The 14,680-nt window shown below is 48.6% G+C and overlaps 1 protein-coding gene across 1 annotated transcript in view; it reads right to left on the reverse strand.

Moving 5' to 3' along the window:
* Positions 1–7,359, reverse strand: part of LOC141108849 (transcription initiation factor TFIID subunit 1-like) — a gene marked incomplete in the record, with an annotated part of 63,126 nt that extends 55,767 nt beyond the window's left edge. The window contains 4 exon segments of the mRNA XM_073600816.1: positions 960–1,087; positions 5,537–5,704; positions 6,939–7,055; positions 7,136–7,359. Coding sequence (XP_073456917.1) covers positions 960–1,087; positions 5,537–5,704; positions 6,939–7,055; positions 7,136–7,283 — 561 coding nt within the window.
* Between the last annotated feature and the right edge of the window lie 7,321 nt (positions 7,360–14,680).

A 14,680-nucleotide genomic window follows, 5' to 3' on the forward strand; every position in this document is an offset into this window, starting at 1 on the left:
AGAGGGGCGGGGATAGGCGGGGAGAGAGATACAGAGGGGCGGGGGATAGGCGGGGAGAGAGATACAGAGGGGCGGGGGATAAGCGGGGAGAGAGATACAGAGGGGCGGGGGATAGGCGGGGAGAGAGATACAGAGGGGCGGGGGATAGGCGGGGAGAGAGATACAGAGGGGCGGGGGATAAGCGGGGAGAGAGATACAGAGGGGCGGGGGATAGGCGGGGAGGGAGATACAGAGGGGCGGGGGATAGGCGGGGAGAGAGACACAGAGGGGCGGGGATAGGCGGGGAGAGAGATACAGAGGGGCGGGGGATAGGCGGGGAGAGAGATACAGAGGGGCGGGGGATAGGCGGGGAGGGAGATACAGAGGGGCGGGGGATAGGCGGGGAGAGAGACACAGAGGGGCGGGGATAGGCGGGGAGAGAGATACAGAGGGGCGGGGGATTGGCACACAGGGGCGGGGATAGGCGGGGAGAGAGACACAGAGGGCCGGGGGATAGGCGGGGAGAGAGATACAGAGGGGCGGGGGATAGGCGGGGAGAGAGATACAGACGGGCGGGGATAGGCGGGGAGAGAGATACAGAGGGGCGGGGGATAGGCGGGGGGAGAGATACAGAGGGGCGGGGGATAGGCGGGGAGGGAGACGGAGGGGCGGGGAGAAAACGTGGGGGAGGGACAGAAGGTAGGTGGGGATGGATGGAGTTTTACACGAAGGACCGACAACACTGCTGGGAATTTCAGTGAAGCGGAGTCAGGGTTGTCAGCTCAGAACAGGAAGATGGGAGCTCACTGGATTTTTGCAGAACAATAGATATTTCTCTGGGCTTGCAGTATTTTTAAGGGGATAAAACACAGGGGAATGCATGTGAGGGATGCACTACACAAGTTTATTTTTTAATTTTTTTGCTTAGATACATTCTTATAACAGCAAAAAAATGGACAAAACCCAAAGAAGTCTCTCACCTGCTGCGGCTCCTCTTTGATCACGCCTGTTTTACCCAACAATATTCTACTTTTCTTTAAAGAGGATTCCTTTTTGCTTTCTTTAGAAGGTGAATTTGATGTTGTTTCCTCTTTTTCATCCGGGATTTCTGTAAAGAGAAACCATTCAAAATATATTTTTTTTTCATGCAATGGGCTAGTATTACCCCCTATTAGGTTTTTTTAGGTACAGCAGGGGGTGGATACTGATTGTCTCCCCTGCAGATTGTGTAAGTTTTGCCCACTTACATAGAAATGAAGGGTCTATAATTTTTATCATAGGTGTATTTTATATGATAGAGACAGAATATCAACCAAAAATCCAGAAAAATCACATAATACAAATGTTATAAATGGAGTAAAATAAGTATTTGATCCCCAACCAACCAATAATAATTCTGCCCCCCACAGACTGGCTACAGGAGGGGCTCATGTGGTATATATATGGAGTATATAAAGAGTGTATATAGTATATATGGGGATATATATGGAGTATATAAAGAGTGTATATAGTATATAAGGGGGGTATATAGAGAGTGTATATAGTATATATGGAGTATATAGAGAGTGTATATAGTATATATGGGGGGTATATATGGAGTATATAGAGAGTGTATATAGTATATATGGAGTATATAGAGAGTGTATATAGTATATATGGGGGGTATATATGGAGTATATAGAGAGTGTATATAGTATATATGGGGGGTATATATGGAGTATATAGAGAGTGTATATAGTATATATGGGGGGTATATAGAGAGTGTATATAGTATATATGGAGTATATAGAGAGTGTATATAGTATATATGGAGTATATAGAGAGTGTATATAGTATATATGGGGGGTATATATGGAGTATATAGAGAGTGTATATAGTATATATGGAGTATATAGAGAGTGTATATAGTATATATGGGGGGTATATAGAGAGTGTATATAGTATATATGGGGGTATATATGGAGTATATAGAGAGTGTATATAGAGAGTGTATATAGTATATATGGGGGTATATAGGGAGTATATAGAGAGTGTATATAGTATATATGGGGGTATATATGGAGTATATAGAGAGTGTATATAGTATATATGGGGGTATATATGGAGTATATAGAGAGTATATATAGTATATATGGGGGGTATATATGGAGTATATAGAGAGTGTATATAGTATATATGGAGTATATAGAGAGTGTATATAGTATATATGGGGGGTATATATGGAGTATATAGAGAGTGTATATAGTATATATGGAGTATATAGAGAGTGTATATAGTATATATGGAGTATATAGAGAGTGTATATAGTATATATGGGGGTATATATGGAGTATATAGAGAGTGTATATAGTATATATGGAGTATATAGAGAGTGTATATAGTATATATGGAGTATATAGAGAGTGTATATAGTATATATGGGGGTATATATGGAGTATATAGAGAGTGTATATAGTATATATGGGGGGTATATATGGAGTATATAGAGAGTGTATATAGTATATATGGAGTATATAGAGAGTGTATATAGTATATATGGGGGGTATATATGGAGTATATAGAGAGTGTATATAGTATATATGGAGTATATAGAGAGTGTATATAGTATATATGGAGTATATAGAGAGTGTATATAGTATATATGGGGGGTATATATGGAGTATATAGAGAGTGTATATAGTATATATGGAGTATATAGAGAGTGTATATAGTATATATGGGGGGTATATATGGAGTATATAGAGAGTGTATATAGTATATATGGGGGGTATATATGGAGTATACACAGACACTACAGTAGGTCCTCATGTGGTACACAGATTAGTCCTGTCAATGTAAGAAGGTTCTCCTAACGACAACTCGTTATGTGTATAAAAGACACCTGTCCACAGAATCTCTTTCTTCCATCCAATCCTCACCATCATGGGGAAGACCAAAGATCTGTCAGAGGACGTCAGGGAGAAGATTGTAGACCTGCACAAGGCTGGAATGGGCTACAAGACCATCAGCAAGGAGCTTGGTGAGAGGGTGACAACTGTTGGAGCGATTATTCACAAATGGAAGAAATACAAAATAACCATCAATTGTCCTCAGTCTGGAGCTCCATGGAAGATTTCTCCTCATGGGGTGAGGATGGTCATGAGAAAAGTGAGGGATCCGCCCAGAACTACACGGGAGGAGCTTGTGAAGGATCTCAAGGCAGTTGGGACCACAGTCACCAAACAAACCATTGGTAACACAATACACCACCATGGATTGAAATCCTCAGCCCCCGCAAGGTCCTCCTCCTCAGGAAGACACATGTAGAGGAACGTCTGAAGTCTACCAATCAACATCTAAATGATTCAGAGAAGGATTCAGATCTTTGGCATTAACTTGACTCGCCGTGTTTGGAGGAAGAAAAATGCTGACTATGACCCTAAGAACACCATCCCTACAGTCACACCATCCCTACAGTCACACATCATCCCTACAGTCACATCATCCCTACAGTCACATCATCCCTACAGTCACATCATCCCTACAGTCACACATCATCCCTACAGTCACATCATCATCCCTACAGTCACATCATCATCCCTACAGTCACATCATCCCTACAGTCACACATCATCCCTACAGTCACACATCATCCCTACAGTCACATCATCATCCCTACAGTCACACATCATCCCTACAGTCACACACCATCCCTGCAGTCACATCATCCCTACAGTCACATCATCCCTACAGTCACACATCATCCCTACAGTCACATCATCCCTACAGTCACACATCATCCCTACAGTCACACACCATCCCTACAGTCACACATCATCCCTACAGTCACACACCATCCCTACAGTCACACACCATCCCTACAGTCACACATCATCCCTACAGTCACACATCATCCCTACAGTCACACACCATCCCTACAGTCACACATCATCCCTACAGTCACACATCATCCCTACAGTCACATCATCCCTACAGTCACATCATCATCCCTACAGTCACACATCATCCCTACAGTCACATCATCATCCCTACAGTCACATCATCCCTACAGTCACATCATCATCCCTACAGTCACACATCATCCCTACAGTCACATCATCCCTACAGTCACATCATCATCCCTACAGTCACATCATCCCTACAGTCACATCATCATCCCTACAGTCACACATCATCCCTACAGTCACACATCATCCCTACAGTCACACATCATCCCTACAGTCACACACCATCCCTGCAGTCACATCATCCCTACAGTCACATCATCCCTACAGTCACACATCATCCCTACAGTCACATCATCATCCCTACAGTCACATCATCCCTACAGTCACATCATCATCCCTACAGTCACACACCATCCCTACAGTCACACATCATCCCTACAGTCACATCATCCCTACAGTCACATCATCCCTACAGTCACATCCCATTCCTACAGTCACACATCATCCCTACAGTCACATCATCCCTACAGTCACACATCATCCCTACAGTCACACATCATCCCTACAGTCACATCATCCCTACAGTCACACATCATCATCCCTACAGTCACACATCATCCCTACAGTCACATCATCCCTACAGTCACACATCATCCCTACAGTCACACATCATCCCTACAGTCACATCATCCCTACAGTCACACATCATCCCTACAGTCACACATCATCCCTACAGTCACATCATCCCTACAGTCACACATCATCCCTACAGTCACATCACCATCCTTACAGTCACATCATCCCTACAGTCACACATCATCCCTACAGTCACATCACCATCCCTACAGTCACACATCATCCCTACAGTCACACACCATCCCTACAGTCACACATCATCCCTACAGTCACACACGGAGGTGGAAACATGATGCTTTGGGGCTGTTTCTCTGATAAAGGTTCAGGACGACTTTGCCGCATTGAGGGTCCAATGGACGGGACCATGTATTGTAAGATCTTGGAGGAGAACCTTCTTCCCTCATCCAGAACACTGAAGATGGGTCATGGATGGGTCTTCCAGCATGACAATGACCCAAAACATACCACCAAGGCAACAAAGGAGGGGCTCAAGAAGAAGCACATGAAGGTCATGGAGTGGCCTATCCAGTCTCCAGACCTTAATCCTATAGAAAATGTATGGAGGAGATGAAAACTTCGAGTTGTCAAGAGACCTTCAGGATTTAGAGAAGATCTGTAAAGAAGACAAAATCCCTCCTGAGATGTGTGGAAACTGATCACCACCTACAAGAAACGTCTGACCTCTGTGATCACCAACAAGGGTTTCTCCACCAACTACTAAGGGGAGCAAATACTTATTTTACTCCATTTATAACATTTGTATTGTGTGATTTTTCTGGATTTTTGGTTGATATTCTGTCTCTATCATATAAAATACACCTATGATAAAAATGATAGACCCTTCATTTCTATGTAAGGGGGCAAAACTTACACAATCTACAGAGGAGACAATCCATATAGATATATATATATATTTATTATAAATGTGTGTGTATATATATAAATCATACTTTGGTGTATAAAATATAACCAACCTAGGATAATATTTTCATCGTTGGGATCTAAGGTGAGGACCGGAGGGGCCAATAGCCTGTCCATGGCCTGATCATCCCAGATGATGTTGTCTTCCCATCGTCCGTACACCAGCTCTTCATTGTCAATGGGGAAAATTGAAAACCAGGGGCGGTCCTCTTCTACAGACACTGCGAAGCAGAAATAAAATAATTTGCATTTAATTATTCACAATTCTTCAAAATGACTTTTAGATTACAAGCTCTCAGAATCGGGGCCCTCCTAACTCTCTTGTGCTGAACTGCGTGGTAATATTGTCCCCCTTAATATTATAAATCCTGTATAGTAGTAATAATAATGATGACACCACAGGGGACAAAGTCCATGTGAAGGTTCTAGTTCTCTTTCTATAAGAAGCACCCTCTGCTACACAATCCACAATCCTATTGCAGTCTATAGAACTAGAGACAAGTTCTAACACTGTATAGAGAAGATCGGAACGGAATACTCCAGAAAGGAGCGGGTGGATGAGTTCTGGTTGGAATGGGAAGCGGATCCCCAGTTGGAATGAGAAGCGGATCCCCAGTTGGAATGGGAAGCGGATCCCCAGTTGGAATGAGAAGCGGATCCCCGGTTGGAATGGGAAGCGGATCCCCGGTTGGAATGGGAAGCGGATCCCCGGTTGGAATGGGAAGCGGATCCCCAGTTGGAATGGGAAGCGGATCCCCGGTTGGAATGGGAAGCGGATCCCCGGTTGGAATGGGAAGCGGATCCCCGGTTGGAATGGGAAGCGGATCCCCGGTTGGAATGGGAAGCGGATCCCCGGTTGGAATGGGAAGCGGATCCCCGGTTGGAATGGGAAGCGGATCCCCGGTTGGAATGGGAAGCGGATCCCCGGTTGGAATGGGAAGCGGATCCCCGGTTGGAATGGGAAGCGGATCCCCAGTTGGAATGGGAAGCGGATCCCCAGTTGGAATGGGAAGCGGATCCCCAGTTGGAATGGGAAGCGGATCCCCGGTTGGAATGAGAAGCGGATCCCCGGTTGGAATGGGAAGCGGATTCCCGGTTGGAATGGGAAGCGGATCCCCGGTTGGAATGGGAAGCGGATCCCCGGTTGGAATGGGAAGCGGATCCCCAGTTGGAATGGGAAGCGGAGTTCTGGTTGGAATGGGAAGCGGATCCCCAGTTGGAATGGGAAGCGGATCCCCGGTTGGAATGGGAAGCGGATCCCCGGTTGGAATGGGAAGCAGATCCCCAGTTGGAATGGGAAGCGGAGTTCTGGTTGGAATGGGAAGCGGATCCCCGGTTGGAATGGGAAGCGGATCCCCAGTTGGAATGGGAAGCGGAGTTCTGGTTGGAATGGGAAGCGGAGTTCTGGTTGGAATGGGAAGTCCCGCCGGTGCTGCTCCTCTAGCTGTCACTTGCCTTGCTGCTCAGGAGGATGCTTCTCTTTCCCTTTAGAGGAGATGAGCACTGCGGATAAACTGGGTTTTTGCACAAGTGGTGTTGGGAGATTGAGCAGCGATCCGGTGCGATTCAGTCCTACACAAATGAGAGAATTAGAGGACAGTCCCGGCACACACTGGGCTCTGCTATAAAGGAGATGGAGGGTAGACGGGTACCTTGCTGGGCGTTGTACGCCATGGCGTTTCTGGTCATGCTGGAAGGAAGCCAGCCCGCCAAACTGGCTCTCTGCGTCTTGGTGACTTTGTGCTTCACGTCTTCTCCATTCCAGATGACGTCGTCCTCCCACTGAAGCTGTGTCACCATCAGGAAGTGTTCATCCTGAAACTGGCTGTCCGCGCTTTCCTCGGGGGGCTCCTTTTTCTGAAAGGCATCGCAAACACAATTAGCAAAAATAAAAATAAATAAATAAATAACGATTAAACGTAAACTCCATCATCAGCCAATAAGATCTGCCGTGTTCAGCACAGGTTATTACGTAACCCCTTCCTTACCGAGCTATAGCCGACAGATGGGTACAGTGCAGTTCTAGTGTTCTGGGAAGACACCCCTCCGGAACTACGCCCCTCCGGAACCACACCCCCCCCCCGCAACCACGCTCCTCCGGAACCACGCCCCTCAGGAACCACGCCCCTCAGGAACCACGCCCATCCGGAACCACGCCCCTCTGTGATCACTGTGTCCTTTAGTATTATGGTAAAGGCCAATCACAGCTCATCACAATGTAAACAGACTTGCCGATTATCGGCATTCCTTTCCTCACACACTGTCACAGCATGAGGAGAGGAGAGCCGGCAACCAACAATCCTGACAGAGGACATCTACACAGATAAATCAGGGAACTGATCATCAGTGCCGCCCATCAGTGCCGACCCATCAGTCCCGCCCATCAGTGCCAACAATCAGTGCCGCCCATCAGTGCCAACAATCAGTGCCGCCCATCAGTGCCAACAATCAGTGCCGCCCATCAGTCCCGCCCATCAGTGCCAACAATCAGTGCCGCCCATCAGTGCCGACCCATCAGTCCCGCCCATCAGTGCCAACAATCAGTGCCGCCCATCAGTGCCGCCCATCAGTGCCAACCCATCAGTGCCGACAATCAGTGCTGTCTCTCAGTGCCGACCCATCAGTGCCCATCAGCACCGCCTATCAGTGTCGACAATCAGTGCCATCTATCAGTGCCGCCAATTAGTCTCCTGCCCAGACCAATTTTCAGCTTTCAGTGCTGTCACTCTTTGAACGACAATTACGCAGTCATACAACGCTGTACCCAAATTAAATTTTTATCCTTTTTTTCCCACAAATAGAGCTTTCTTATTATTATTATTATTATACAGTATTTATATAGCGCCAACAGTTTACGTAGCGCTTTACAACTTGAGGGTAGACAGTACAAGTACAATACAATTTGATACAGGAGGAATCAGAGGGCCCTGATCCTCAGAGCTTACAATCTAAGAGGGAAGGTCAAGAGATACAAGAGGTAATAACTGTGGGTGATGTGCTGATTGAGAAGATAAATGTACAGTTGTTAGGTGGGGGCCAGATAGGCTTCTCTGAAGAGATGAGTTTTCAGGGATCGTCTGAAAGTGGATAAAGTAGGAGAAAATCGGACGGATTGGGGAAGAGCATTCCAGAGGATGGGGGAGGCTCTGGAGAAGTCCTGAAGGCGAGCATGGGATGAGGTGACAAGGGAGTTTGAGAGCAGGAGGTCTTGGGAGGAGCGAAGAGAACGATTAGGTTGGTATTTTGTGACTAGGTTAGAGATGTAGCTAGGGGCCAGGTTGTGGATGGCTTTGTAAGTTATAGTTAGTATCTTGAATTTAATTCGGTGACTGAGTGGCAGCCAATGGAGGGATTGGCAGAGGGGTGTAGCAGACGCTGAGCGGTTTGTGAGGTGGATGAGCCTGGCAGCAGCGTTCATGATGGACTGAAGTGGGGAGGAGCCTATTTAGAGGTAAACCAATGAGGAGTGAGTTGCAGTAGTCGAGGCGGGACATGACCAGGGAGTGGATTAGAAGCTTTGTGGTGTCAATGGTTAGGAAGGGGCGTATCTTGGAGATGTTGCGAAGACTGAGGCGGCAAGCTTTGGATAGTGATAGAATGTGGGGTCTTTCTTTTGGTGGTATCTGATCACCTCTGGGGTAAATTTTGCAAACAGGTAATTTTTCTCCTTCATTGATGTACGCTGATGAGGCTGCATTGATGGACACTGATAAGGCAGCACTGAAGGGCACTGGTGAGGTGGTACTGGCTGGCACCGGTAGGTGGCATTGGTGGGCACTGAGAGGTGGCACTGATGGGCGGCATTGAAGGGCATTGATAGCTGGCACTGATGGGTGGCAGTGACAGGCACTGATCGGCGCTGGTAGGTGACACTAATAGGCAGCACTGCTAGGTGGCACTGATGACGCAGTGATTGGCACCACTGGTGGGCATTGATAGGTGGCACTCATGGGCACTGATCGGTGGCACTCATGAGCATTGATAGGTGGCACTCGTGGGCATTGATAGGTGGCACTCGTGGGCATTGATAGGTGGCACTCGTGGGCATTGATAGGTGGCACTGATTGCTGGCACTGTTATGCACTGGTGGGCACTGATTTCTGGCACTGTTGGGCACGGTTATGCACAGTGGGCACTGGTAGGTGGCACTAGCAGGACGGCACTGGTGGGCACAGATGAGATGGCTATGCATCTTCCTCTTCGGGATCGAAGCCCCTTACACAGAAGCCATTACCGATCTTCTGTTTACATCACGTGATCAGCTGTCATTGGCTGACATCTGATCACATGGTAAGGGGCCAGGATCGACCCCTTCCACCAATCTGTGATCACTCGAATCTCATTGGCTCAGTGATCACATTGCGGGGCCGGCGAGGAGCGTGGAAAGGGGAGGACGTCTACTGACGGTCTCCCGGCAAGGTAGGTCGGCGCTGTGCCCGTCATTCGGCTATACCGCGGATCTGAAGGGGATAAAGTGCACAGGGAGATTTTAGCAGCCGGGGACCAAATAATCTGCCGCTCTTCCTGTGAAATCTCGTCTCCCAACCCCCTCCCCCCCGCGGCTCATGGAAGGATGTTTACCTTGAGTTTGGATGGAGAAAGAATTCAGCAGTTTATAGAGATCAGGAATCACGGCCCTTTCCTGCTCCGCCCTCCAGAGAGATACCCCCAATAGAAGACAGGGGGTGAAGATTGTGTGTGGGAGTTCTGGGCACAATGAGGGATCTGTAGGGATCTGCAGAACACTTGGTGGGCCAAATTTATCCTGTAATTGGGTAAATGGTAATAATTTACAAGAACTCTGATCTACCAAATGGACAAAGTGGGACGGATTCCTTCATATCCAAGGAGAGGACAAAGGAGGAGGTGAGAATAGCGGGCATCTGGGGGTTACACAAGAAGGGGGTCAGTAATGAGTTTTCCGAGAAGAGGGGCATATTGGAGAGGAGAGGACATACTGGAGAGGAGAGGACATATTGGAGAGGAGAGGGGCATATTGGAGAGGAGAGGACATATTGGAGAGAGGAGAGGACATATTGGAGAGGAGAGGACATACTGGAGAGGAGAGGGGCATATTGGAGAGGAGAGGGGCATATTGGAGAGGAGAGGGGCATATTGGAGAGGAGAGGGGCATATTGGAGAGGAGAGGACATATTGGAGAGGAGAGGACATATTGGAGAGGAGAGGGCATATTGGAGAGGAGAGGGGCATATTGGAGAGGAGAGGACATATTGGAGAGGAGAGGGCATATTGGAGAGGAGAGGGCATATTGGAGAGGAGAGGACATACTGGAGAGGAGAGGACATATTGGAGAGGAGAGGGGCATATTGGAGAGAGGAGAGGACATATTGGAGAGGAGAGGACACATTGGAGAGGAGAGGGGCATATTGGAGAGAGGAGAGGGCATATTGGAGAGAGGAGAGGGCATATTGGAGAGGAGAGGACATATTGGAGAGGAGAGGACACATTGGAGAGGAGAGGGCATATTGGAGAGAGGAGAGGACATATTGGAGAGGAGAGGACACATTGGAGAGGAGAGGACATATTGGAGAGGGGCATATTGGCGAGGAGAGGGACATATTGGAGAGAGGAGAGGGGCATATTGGAGAGGAGAGGGCATATTGGAGAGGAGAGGGGCATATTGGAGAGGAGAGGGGCATATTGGAGAGGAGGGGACATATTGAAGAGAGGAGAGGGCATATTGGAGAGGAGGGGACATATTGAAGAGAGGAGAGGGCATATTGGAGAGGAGAGGGCATATTGGAGAGGAGAGGGCATATTGGAGAGGAGGGGACATATTGAAGAGAGGAGAGGGCATATTGGAGAGGAGAGGGGCATATTGGAGAGGAGAGGGGCATATTGGAGAGGAGAGGGGCATATTGGAGAGGAGAGGGGCATATTGGAGAGGAGGGGACATATTGAAGAGAGGAGAGGGCATATTGGAGAGGAGGGGACATATTGAAGAGAGGAGAGGGCATATTGGAGAGGAGAGGGGCATATTGGAGAGGAGAGGGGCATATTGGAGAGGAGAGGGGCATATTGGAGAGGAGAGGGCATATTGGAGAGGAGGGGACATATTGAAGAGAGGAGAGGGCATATTGGAGAGGAGAGGGCATATTGGAGAGGAGAGGACATATTGGAGAGGAGAGGACATATTGGAGAGGAGAGGGGCATATTGGAGAGGAGAGGGGCATATTGGAGAGGAGAGGGGCATATTGGAGAGGAGAGGGGCATATTGGAGAGGAGAGGGGCATATTGGAGAGGAGAGGACATATTGGAGAGGAGAGGACATATTGGAGAGAGGAGAGGGCATATTGGAGAGAAGAGAGGACATATTGGAGAGGAGAGGTGCATATTGGAGAGGAGAGGGCATATTGGAGAGGAGAGGGGCATATTGGAGAGAGGAGAGGGCATATTGGAGAGAGGAGAGGGCATATTGGAGAGGAGAGGGCATATTGAAGAGGAGAGGGGCATATTGGCGAGGAGAGGGACATATTGGAGAGGAGAGGACATATTGGAGAGGAGAGGACATATTGGAGAGAGGAGAGGGCATATTGGAGAGAGGACATATTGGAGAGAGGAGAGGGCATATTGGAGAGAGGAGAGGGCATATTGGAGAGAGGAGAGGGCATATTGGAGAGGAGAGGGGCATATTGGAGAGGAGAGGGCATATTGGAGAGAGGAGAGGGCATATTGGCGAGGAGAGGGGCATATTGGAGAGGAGAGGACATATTGGAGAGGAGAGGACATATTGGAGAGAGGAGAGGGCATATTGGAGAGAGGAGAGGGCATATTGGAGAGAGGAGAGGGCATATTGGAGAGGAGAGGGGCATATTGGAGAGGAGAGGACATATTGGAGAGAGGAGAGGACATATTGGAGAGGAGAGGACATACTGGAGAGGAGAGGGGCATATTGGAGAGGAGAGGGGCATATTGGAGAGGAGAGGGGCATATTGGAGAGGAGAGGGGCATATTGGAGAGGAGAGGACATATTGGAGAGGAGAGGACATATTGGAGAGGAGAGGGCATATTGGAGAGGAGAGGGGCATATTGGAGAGGAGAGGACATATTGGAGAGGAGAGGGCATATTGGAGAGGAGAGGGCATATTGGAGAGGAGAGGACATACTGGAGAGGAGAGGACATATTGGAGAGGAGAGGGGCATATTGGAGAGAGGAGAGGACATATTGGAGAGGAGAGGACACATTGGAGAGGAGAGGGGCATATTGGAGAGAGGAGAGGGCATATTGGAGAGAGGAGAGGGCATATTGGAGAGGAGAGGACATATTGGAGAGGAGAGGACACATTGGAGAGGAGAGGGCATATTGGAGAGAGGAGAGGACATATTGGAGAGGAGAGGACACATTGGAGAGGAGAGGACATATTGGAGAGGGGCATATTGGCGAGGAGAGGGACATATTGGAGAGAGGAGAGGGGCATATTGGAGAGGAGAGGGCATATTGGAGAGGAGAGGGGCATATTGGAGAGGAGAGGGGCATATTGGAGAGGAGGGGACATATTGAAGAGAGGAGAGGGCATATTGGAGAGGAGGGGACATATTGAAGAGAGGAGAGGGCATATTGGAGAGGAGAGGGCATATTGGAGAGGAGAGGGCATATTGGAGAGGAGGGGACATATTGAAGAGAGGAGAGGGCATATTGGAGAGGAGAGGGGCATATTGGAGAGGAGAGGGGCATATTGGAGAGGAGAGGGGCATATTGGAGAGGAGAGGGGCATATTGGAGAGGAGGGGACATATTGAAGAGAGGAGAGGGCATATTGGAGAGGAGGGGACATATTGAAGAGAGGAGAGGGCATATTGGAGAGGAGAGGGGCATATTGGAGAGGAGAGGGGCATATTGGAGAGGAGAGGGGCATATTGGAGAGGAGAGGGCATATTGGAGAGGAGGGGACATATTGAAGAGAGGAGAGGGCATATTGGAGAGGAGAGGGCATATTGGAGAGGAGAGGACATATTGGAGAGGAGAGGACATATTGGAGAGGAGAGGGGCATATTGGAGAGGAGAGGGGCATATTGGAGAGGAGAGGGGCATATTGGAGAGGAGAGGGGCATATTGGAGAGGAGAGGGGCATATTGGAGAGGAGAGGACATATTGGAGAGGAGAGGACATATTGGAGAGAGGAGAGGGCATATTGGAGAGAAGAGAGGACATATTGGAGAGGAGAGGTGCATATTGGAGAGGAGAGGGCATATTGGAGAGGAGAGGGGCATATTGGAGAGAGGAGAGGGCATATTGGAGAGAGGAGAGGGCATATTGGAGAGGAGAGGGCATATTGAAGAGGAGAGGGGCATATTGGCGAGGAGAGGGACATATTGGAGAGGAGAGGACATATTGGAGAGGAGAGGACATATTGGAGAGAGGAGAGGGCATATTGGAGAGAGGACATATTGGAGAGAGGAGAGGGCATATTGGAGAGAGGAGAGGGCATATTGGAGAGAGGAGAGGGCATATTGGAGAGGAGAGGGGCATATTGGAGAGGAGAGGGCATATTGGAGAGAGGAGAGGGCATATTGGCGAGGAGAGGGGCATATTGGAGAGGAGAGGACATATTGGAGAGGAGAGGACATATTGGAGAGAGGAGAGGGCATATTGGAGAGAGGAGAGGGCATATTGGAGAGAGGAGAGGGCATATTGGAGAGGAGAGGGGCATATTGGAGAGGAGAGGGCATATTGGAGAGAGGAGAGAGCATATTGGAGAGGAGAGGGTCATATTGGAGAGAGGAGAGGGCATATTGGAGAGGAGAGGGCATATTGGAGAGAGGTGAGGCCATATTGGAGAGGAGAGGGGCATATTGGAGAGGAGAGGGGCATATTGGAGAGGGCATATTGGAGAGGAGAGGGGCATATTGGAGAGAGGAGAGGGCATATTGGAGAGAGGAGAGGGCATATTGGAGAGGAGAGGGCATATTGGAGAGGAGAGGGCATATTGGAGAGGGGCATATTGGAGAGAGGAGAGGGCATATTGGAGAGGAGAGGGACATTTTGGAGAGAGGAGAGGTGCATATTGGAGAGGAGAGGGGCATATTGGAGAGGAGAGGGGCATATTGGAGAGAGGAGAGGGCATATTGGAGAGGAGAGGGGCATATTGGAGAGAGGAGAGGGCATATTGGAGAGGAGAGGGACATATTGGAGAGAGGAGAGGGCATATTGGAGAGGAGAGGACATATTGGAGAGGA

The sequence above is a fragment of the Aquarana catesbeiana genome, linkage group LG09 (assembly GCF_042186555.1).
Source record: "Aquarana catesbeiana isolate 2022-GZ linkage group LG09, ASM4218655v1, whole genome shotgun sequence".
Taxonomy (NCBI): Eukaryota; Metazoa; Chordata; class Amphibia; order Anura; family Ranidae; genus Aquarana; species Aquarana catesbeiana.